This window comes from Dendronephthya gigantea, unplaced genomic scaffold (genome assembly GCF_004324835.1).
Source record: "Dendronephthya gigantea isolate DGI-Jeju-01 unplaced genomic scaffold, DenGig_1.0 000027F, whole genome shotgun sequence".
NCBI classification, from domain to species: Eukaryota; Metazoa; Cnidaria; class Anthozoa; order Malacalcyonacea; family Nephtheidae; genus Dendronephthya; species Dendronephthya gigantea.
Window position 1 is genome coordinate 455,235 of NW_021163037.1, and position 9,770 is coordinate 465,004.

The following is a 9,770-nucleotide window of genomic DNA, read 5'->3' on the forward strand; positions in this document are numbered from 1 at the left end:
TGGCCCAATTTTTTATTGTTTAAAACGATTAAAAACGTGGTTAAATTACAACCAATATATTACTTTATTTTACCAATCCGAGACAACCAAATTCAAATTAATATTTGTTCAACAATCTTTTTTCGAAAATTTGTTTAAAAATAACTCTTAAACAACAATAAACTTCGTACTTGGATTTCATGTTTTTTATTCTTATCATGAAGTTCCACGCGATATGCTTCGATGTTTTCTTCCAGTGTAGCTATCACTTTTTCGTGATCATCAATCGTTTTCTCATATTTTAACCTATATTAAGAAAAGCACATCTGAAATAAAAATAATTTAAATAGGCGGGGGGAAATAGACAATTTGCCACATATATAGACTGTTTCTTTTATCTTGCATAGAAAAAAACATAAAACAATTAGTATAAAATTCGTTAAATTCACAAAGTTTGGCGTTATGCAGAAAGTTAAAAAGTTGTAAAATGGAAAAAAAAGACTTGTGTAAAGTTGGCAAATTTTGTATACTTTTGTATTACCAAGGATATTGTTACATACAATGCAATTTTAGGCGGAAATGGTAACAATTTTCGAACGAAATACAGAAGTACAAGAGTTTAAAAATTCTGAGAGTACATGCATATTTTCCAAGCCAATATTTTCCACACTTCTAACATGCATTTTCAACCGAATTCTGCAATTCTTCTGATTTAAGCATGCTCTTTTTTGGATATATGATGGTTCATTTACTGCAAAGATTGATGATGCATGGTTTCTTTACAACAACAGATTAAAAATTAATCTTACTATTAATTAGTCCTTTATAGAAATACCCAAACGTTAATCCGGCGTTATATTGGAAATTAAATTCCTCAAAAATACTCCCTCTTATATATCACACACCTATTCTCGTTGATATCACGAACTAGTTCAGTAATTCGACTTCGTTCCGTCAAGGTTCTATTTGCTGCAATATCTAGAGACTTCGCATGATCTGTTTCCGAGTCGACGAGTCTACAAGAAAACGCCAATGAAATGATAGCAAAATAGAAAAATTCCTAAACAACAAATCGTGAATAATCAGGTGCAAAAACACGCTTACTTGGTTTCATATTCACGGATTAAGTTCGTTTTGTCCAGCTCGTGTGCTTCTTTCAGATTTTGAAGTTGTTGCTCGATCTAAAGAGAATGATGAGCTCATATTTCACTCAGCCATCCGGTATAAAGTAGATATCCTCAATGCAACGACTAATTTACATGAGGTCGCAATGAACATCCTTATATACACGCCATAGAGGACTCAGATAGTTTGATTCAAATACACGAGGCAAAGCAAACCTCTTGATTCTTGACGATCAGATCAGAGATATTTCTATCATCGTCTGTGAGAATACTTGACAACACTTGAGTCAGAAATTCTTCAGTATACAAGGAATGGTTATCAGTGGTAACTCCAGTTAGCATGTTAGTACTTCCTCTCTTACTTTCTTCATTTTTTAAAACATTAAAAACCTTCAACAATGCACTTTGTGCTTGTGTCAGTTTTTCTTTGTCGACCTTTACCCGTTTGTCGCAAACAGAAATTTCCTATAGGGAATAATGACATAGACAGATGGAATTAGTCAAACCACAGTTACCTATATCAGCGTAGAGTGCATTGATGCATATACACAATGATTATATGATTAAAAAATAAAAAAGCATGTTTTCTTCATGAAATTGTTTGCTTGAAAGTTTGATATGTGATTATGAGATACCTATTAAAATCCAAAATGCCCTAGGACAACGCTATATATTTACTAGTATATTATATTAATTATATTATATATATTTAACTTGCCTCGTTTCGCATTTCCAGCGTCTTGCTGTTTTGTTGCAGAGCAGCCTGTAACTGGTAGATCAACTGTTGTTGACTTAAAGATTCTTGTTGTCTGTATTAAGAGATGTAAAAATGTAGTGATCGACGCATTTTCGTTTAAAAATTGTAGTATTCGCTGTACGAACCTACCTTAAAGTAAGCAGTTCATCCCGTCCACTGATGGTTTCATTCAGTTTGTGTTCTAAATCTTTGACCAAATTGGAGAAATGTCGTTCCTGTTGCTTACAAACTTCCGTCACCTGTGGATTGGAATATATATCTATATAATCTATGTGTTCTTTTAGAATGTAACCTGTAGCAGATTTGGTTTGGAAACTCGTCAGGTATCGGCAAGTCTTTGCCCTGTCCATTTGTCTGTGTTTATAGAAACGTGCCCCCTTTTTCCATAATCAAGTGATCGCCCATTGTTACAGCATCACTCCGTCGCATTGTTAAAAGATTAATAACAAAAAGCTCAAATAAAACTCTAAACTCTTATAATCTCGACTTGGAATCCTGGCGCGGGCTATATAGACCTTTAAAAATTTAGTTTGCGGGCAAAGTATGTTCCTGATTGGCATCGCATTGACCAATCAGATGACGCATGCTTTGTCCGCAAACTGCGTCATAGATCCTTTATGAAGTCTATATATGGACCTTTAATAATCAACTCTGCTCAACCCACCCGTTTTCATAACAGAATAAAATTTACATATCAAGTTTATTTTACACGACAAATAAAAAGACGTTTTATATTTATCTTTTTCGTAACTATGGATCAAATCATTTTGATTAAAATGCGAATGAAGTTGGAAATGCGAAAAGATTAGTATAACGAAAGAAAGAGTATAGCTAGTTTAATTTCCTCCTTCTATGGCTACCCAGTATAGTTCTAATGCTGTCTTTACAACACCAAGTTACGTAATGTGACATGCTGCATGGATTTAGTCGACCTGCGATCTCGGAGATAAAAGTCATTACCAGAAAGCCAGCTGCGACCAATGTGGTGAGATTCGTTTTTGCATAATTTTTTTCTCACTAAACAGGGCAGTTGGCTGTCTTTCGTTATGCCGACCAAAAGGATATTTTCTAAGCACGAAAGCAGAAGAGTACGGAGCTTTATACTAACAGCAAGAAATGTATGGTGTGCTGTTCAAAACCCCCCACCCTCTCCCAAAATAAACTCTACCTACAGCGTTAAGTTTTGACTTTAAATCTTCAATCACTTTCTGTTGTTCAGCTTCACCGGTTCCTAAACTCTCGTCCATATTTAAATCCATCAAAGAGAACTGCACTCGCTGCCTCTCAGGAGTTGGCGACGAACGACGCCTGGAAGAATCAGCCAGGGACTCGGTAATTGATCGAGATTCCTTTCCATTTAATTCGTCCTGGAGTTTGACGATCTCCAGGTTTTTCTTCAGCACATCTTGCCTAAAATGATTCATATACCTCTGACTTTGTGAATATGTTTATATTTAAACGCCGAATAACACTAATTCGAAAAACACTGACTGAGAGTGTTTTCAAAATTGTCATGCAATTGAAATAATCAATGGAAATTATTATATATAGATTATTTCTTAAAACCTGAATGCAAAATGCGCATATATATGTGACTTCTATGGCATATACAGGGTGTCTCAAAAAAACCGAAAACTATTGAAATCATTCATTGTTAAAATATGAATGCCGTGTGCACGAATTTTACCCCGTGGGGATTTAATGCAACTCAGTAAAATGCTAAATGCTTTGTGTTGCTGAGGAAAAGCAAACATTTACACACCTGTGGGTCCCAACAGAGTGCTATAGGCATTCAAACTTTAACAATTACATTGTTATGCGTTTTTTGAAAGGTTTTCGTTTTTTTTGAGACACCCTGTATAGGCATTTGGCATATAGGCTAAACAAATGTTACAAATATTTCAGTTCAAAATATTGGAATGACTGTGATGTAAAACGTATTTCCAGAAAATTACAATCATATGCATGATGACATGCATGCTCAAAATCTCAATTTCCGCTTAAATTATTAAAGTCATATTATATATAGCCATGCACGGCCCAACATTATAGGAAGAAATGTTAGCTTCTTATAGAAATATCTTCAGTCAGATGTTGAAATATTATATTTCCAGTAAATTACAATAAGGTATGATAAAAATCTCAATTTCCGTCACCACTTAAATTATTAAAGTCATATAATATAGCAATGGCCCAACATTATAGGAAGAAATGTTTGCTTCTTATAGAAATATCTTCAGTGAAATGTTGAAATGTTGTATTTCCAGTAAATTACAATAAGATATGATAAAAATCTCAATTTCCGTCACCACTTAAATTATTAAAGTCATGTAATATAGCTACGGCCCAACATTATAGGAAGAAATGTCAGCTTCTTATAAAAATATCTTCAGTCAGATGTTGAAATGTTGTACTTCTAGTAAATTACAATAAAATATGATAAAAATCTCAATTTTCATCACCGCTTAAATTATAAAAGTCGTATCATTTTGTATAACTACAGCCCAACATTACAGGAAGGGATGTAATTCTGCTACAGAAAAATCTACATCACGATCATTATCAACTTGATTCCAAAAATAGTCCGTATGCTGACGATTACGAGAAATGATGATTAGATAAGAACTTATGTATTGAGATGTAATGATTACATTTCATTTCAAGGCATTATGGCCTTTCAGAAATCGCTGATGTTGGCCGGTGTGCTGCAGTTAGGCCACCAACTTCTAGCGTCGTGTGAGAATTTTGCAAAAAATAAATTTTGTTTCATTGAGATGAATTCTGGTACGTTAACTGCAAAAGTTTCGAGAAGCCTTTTATGTACATTGAGAAGTTCTATTTTTCTCAGAAATACTATAGTATACTACAATTCACCAAATTGGATATCTGAATACTACACTGCAAACCAACTATATCAAGCGTCATTTTAAGTTCACTATAGCTTCCCCGATCCCGTTTCGTCCATTATATTCCATTTAATTTTGGCATTCATCGCAATTAAAAAGTTACGAAAGCCGTGTCCACAGAAGACCCTGGGGACGAGGTTGAGCATGTTAAATCCTAGTTAACTTATAGAAATACACAACTCTGATTGGCCAATTCTGTCCTTATTTCTGTCCTTAACAACAGTTAAAAGTTAACTAGTCTTTTATACAACTGCCCGAGCAGTGGCGTATACGTAACTAGAACGATAATTGTCGGGCAGAACTGAATACATGAATATACACTCCCTCCCCCAATTATCGTCTAGTTATGCGTCAGTGTATGAGGTCGATCTACCTGATCATAAATTGTCGAGCCGATTTTTGCTACATATACCTATAGATTTCTGCAATAGATTTTCTGAAGTGGTGATTTACGTACATTAATGGAAATATACATATATATTAACTGGCTGATTTCAAGTCCAAACAATACAATATGTAGTATGTCTTTACACTAAATTTTAGTAAAAACATCAGCTCCAAGGAGGTTTTTTTAAGCATCGTGCAGGTATTCGACCTTTATGCTTTAAATTATTTTTAGCTGTAGCTATGTCGTTCGTGTGTGTCCAATGGTTGTCCAATGGTTGCTTACCTCAGAATTTGAATCTGTTCCGTGAGATGCGAATCTTTGCCAAGCTTTACAGAATTTACATAGAACAGAAAAACCAAATTGTGTTGCAATAATTAAACCAAATGTTCAATCCATTTTCAGCGATAGGATTTGAATGATATTTTGTACATTTCAAAAGCAATAAAATTCAAACACTCTTCAATTATTTGACCGGACTTCAAGACCCTAAATTATTTATTTCAAATTCAAGGCATTATGATTAATTGAAGAAAATTCATGGTTTGTACTAACCATGGAGTGAGGATAATATAGATCACTTTGCAAGAGAAATTTTGGACTGTGTTCAAATGGTAAAAACAGATAAAATTATATAACTGCACAATTTTGGGCAAATACTTGTGCAAACAGAAGGTCAAAAAGGATGAATCTCAGACTAGTTCTATATTTGTTCAGTGTTATGTGAACAGAGTGTTTGGCATGCAGTACCAAACAAATTCGCGATCGAGATGGAGCATGCAGTTATTTTGGACAGTTTAGACAAAACAGGGCAAACATGTTAATTTCCCATTTCAAAAAGCATTAATGAAACAAAAATGAAAACGGAGACAAAAATGAAGTCATGATAGAATGTAAAATATTAATCTGAAAATATTTATAAACCTTGTTTAAAACAGTAAGCATTTGCTATCAACCATTGCTTTTCAATGCCAAACGATGAATGTTAAAATGTAATGAAGGCTTTATGAATTGCATTGCATATAATAAAGATAAAGGTGAAAGTAGGAAAGTGAAAATGGGACTAACCTGTGACTGCATGTCATGCAGCTTCTCCTCTCTTCAATTAAAAAATAAGGTTAATTAAACATCTTTAAAATATTTTTTTACAAGCTCAACTCTTATTGATATCTTAAATGGCATACTGTAATATAACTATATTACATTTTCACTGTATGTGAAACTTGTAGGTTTCATGTGACGTATCAAAACAAGAACCAGTAATAAACTAAATTCATTGTGTGTGTTGGCTTTGTGTTTTTGCAATAAAAAATGTGCAGTTTCATTCCATTTGCTTACTCCTGTGCAGTACAAGTGCAAACATTTGACGTTGATTCCAATTTATTATATGTAAATTATATGTATATCATGGATGAAAACACCAAATGAAACCCTCCAAGGCTCCAACTTGTTGTTTGTACTGGTTATGGATTTAAGGTTATTTATGTTGTGAATCGTAAGCATTAAAATCAAGGCTTTAACAGCGTATCAGTTCCTCGAGAAACAGCTCGTCTGAAATGTCATCTGCAGTTTTGAACCTATTTATATAATTATATTACAATTCATATGCGGCTTGATTTAAGTAAAACCTATTGTGGCAAACAACTGTACTGAAGAATGTACCTTTGCTTGGTGTTTTATGGTACAAATTATTAACTTGATATCCCAGTAACAGTAATAAATTATCCAAAATTTAAAAAATAAAAATTTGCCGCCATATTTGAAATGTTTGCACAAATTCGAGACTGCGTTCTCCGAACGCGGTATTCAATTAGGCGATGCTTCATGTTAGCCTTTGTTAGCCTGCCTGACTATTTTAAAGTCAAACCACAGGTCAAACCACAAACGCACTTGTTATTCATTTCACCTAAGCAACCATGTGGAGAGGAAATTTAAACCTAAAGTATACATACAGAGGTCACAAGAGAACGTATTTTCTGTAATAATACCAGTCAGTTACGATAGCCTTTTATTAAAAATAAGGAACAAAAGGTGAACGTATATCGCTGCTATATGGTAGTAGAGGGAACAGTGATCTCCATACCCCCGTTGCTGCCAGCGTTGGGGGGGGGGGGCGGAGGGAGAAATTACTTCCACTGCACCTGTGCCCCCCCCCCCTACCCATATTTAATCCTCGCAGCTGGCGATGAGCTCAACATATTCAGATATCTTATCAGACATCTTGTCCGGTCAATATAATTACATCAGTCGCCAGCCGAACTCATAGTTCAGCCAATTATTTATTCCGAAACTTCGAGCTCTTTGCACTTCCTACATAGCACACAAAAAAATACTTAGCTTTCAGTTTATGGAGATTCGCCGTTTCTAGAACGATGCCGATTTAATAATTGATCCATATCGCGCTCTTATATTGCATAAATGTCATGTTAATCCCTCCCCCCCTTCAGTTTAATAGATACGGTGTACAATGTACATCAGTGTAATTTGTTTTTCTATGTACGCAAAGTATGCAGAAGTGACCGTACCTTGTGTTATGAAGGATTTGCTTAAAACTCTGGCGATAGCTACTGCCATTCCATCAGGATCGGCATAGTATTAAAACGGCCATTAAACTTTGTTGAAATTGCCTTTGCGAATTCGTTCCCTTTGATGTGCGCCAACTTGTATTTTATAAGGTGAGTCATTATTAGTGTAGACCCGACGTGGTCGGAATAGCAGGCGGGAAATACTTCGATTTAATCTAGGCCGGGTCTGATAAAAACTGGGAAAACATAATCCTGCATACAGCATACCTTCCAAATTATAAATTGATCGCTGAATTGAGGCTGCTGCCCCCAAAGGGAAAAATTACAAAGCACATTCCTTATCAGTCTTGTAGTGTATAAATCCTGATTCCTGAGTGACAAAAATTACGAGTATTTATACGATTGAGAGAGAGAATTCTCGAGTTGAGAATTTTCAATCTCCCCCACCGTCAATAAACCATTTCATTGAAGCGCTCAGCCAAAATGTTTTAGGTGTGTTTGCGTCCTAAGGGCAGTCAACTAGCTCACTACTCTCACATCCAATCATACTATTCATACATGGGTATGTAGCACAATATTAGCCACAAGGTGAATGTATTTTCCTGTTTATGGGCAACTGAAAAACAATCAATATGATCTGATATTACTTTAGCTCTATCATCTACTTGTGTTAATGCCCTTGGATATTAGCTCTTTTTTATCTCATCACATCTTCACATATTGAACCACATGTTGTGCATTTGTACGTAATTTTTATGCGTTTGCTTTCTTTTTTTTTCGACTTATACAAGCGTGCAAGTAAGTAACATGTTGAATTGACTACGTTTTAGGTTGCTTGTTTCTAGGTTACTGGCCTACTCATTCCTCCTTCATTCCCGGCTGAACTATTAAAAATGTGCCAATTATAATCGGCCTTGCCCTGGGGCCTCTTTGAATGTATTTTGTATTTTCGCGATGAGATTGCGTATCAAGAGGCCTAGGGACTAAGCTGCCAATAATATTCGTTTGGCTGAATAACAACAAAAAAATAGTTGCGTCACGGTGACGTGTGTTCATTAAACTTATATAAACGCAGGTTAGAAAATTAGCCTATTAATCGCTATCCATAAGGAAATGACATCGTCATTCAGCATTTCCATCATAATCATCATTAAGGTTAGTCAACTGCTTTGTGTTATAAAGAGTAATTCATTTCTTTCATCTATATTATATATTATAATAACATAAATATTATGTATCCAACAGAATTAAAGTTTTGCTGTAATAAATCAACTGAATCTCATTTTGATTAACTCCGTGATTAATTTGATTCACGCATTTTCCATATCCAGTGAACTTAAAGGGAATAACCATGCAGTTTGCGGACTTCATGCATTCTCTTTCCGGTGACCTCATCCAGGATTTCATTTGACATGAACTTAGAAATATCATGCTATTTTTCATGCATAGGAACTTTATTTGTACAAATATAAAAGTGATTAACTTTCACTATCGTTCAGTAGTGACAGAATGGGAAAAACGGCATCGTGTGTTTTAAAGTTAACTACAAATTATCTATAGCCGAAACGTAGTTAAGTAGTTAGTCAACTCGGATTTGAATATTTGGTCAACAGTTTAATCATTTCCACGCGTTTCAAAGTTATCCGAAATTGCGACGATAAAACTTGCACAAGCCGCAAGATCAAAAATACATAAATTCCAGACATGTTTGCAAAAGTAGGGAGCGCCCGCAGATAACGCGAGTTCAAATGCCAACTTCTTAAAACTACTGCGTCAATCGTTGCAAATGCTAGCTTATCTATCGAATTGTGTGCCTGATAAAAATAAAACATATGCATCTCGTTGTCTGGGATCTTTACATAAAATATGTCAGTATATATGTCTTATATGATAGCTACTTCTTCGCCTCAGATTCATCCAGAAAAGACTTTTATATATAAGCAACGCATTTCCAGATTCGTTTGGTCGATAATATACGCTATAAACTTCAGCTATTACAAAGCGGTTGGGTAATCCTAGGTCGGAGGTTATTAATGGGGATATCATTTTGGGATATTTGTCTTTAAATATGATCAGATCTCGGTTGAAATGATG

At 34.9% G+C, this 9,770-nt stretch overlaps 1 protein-coding gene across 5 annotated transcripts in view; it reads right to left on the minus strand.

The window, feature by feature from the left end:
- LOC114523352 (coiled-coil domain-containing protein 158-like) overlaps window positions 1–6,909 on the minus strand; it is a 28,187-nt gene extending 21,278 nt beyond the window's left edge. For 4 of the 5 annotated variants that reach the window (XR_003687012.1, XR_003687015.1, XR_003687014.1 and 1 more), the window contains exons 1-10: window positions 6,814–6,909; window positions 6,220–6,250; window positions 5,437–5,480; window positions 3,033–3,270; window positions 1,990–2,099; window positions 1,822–1,912; window positions 1,320–1,568; window positions 1,084–1,160; window positions 885–995; window positions 171–285 (exon numbers count right to left, since the gene is read on the minus strand). Coding sequence is in view for 1 of the 5 variants with exons in the window: in XM_028544248.1 (XP_028400049.1) it covers window positions 171–285; window positions 885–995; window positions 1,084–1,160; window positions 1,320–1,568; window positions 1,822–1,912; window positions 1,990–2,099; window positions 3,033–3,270; window positions 5,437–5,480; window positions 6,220–6,231 (1,047 nt within the window). In the remaining 4 variants the exon portion in view is untranslated. Of the gene's footprint in view, window positions 1–170; window positions 286–884; window positions 996–1,083; window positions 1,161–1,319; window positions 1,569–1,821; window positions 1,913–1,989; window positions 2,100–3,032; window positions 3,271–5,436; window positions 5,481–6,219; window positions 6,729–6,813 lie in introns of all 5 variants that reach the window. The other variant, XR_003687013.1, reaches the window with a different exon arrangement.
- Window positions 6,910–9,770: the final 2,861 nt, after the last annotated feature.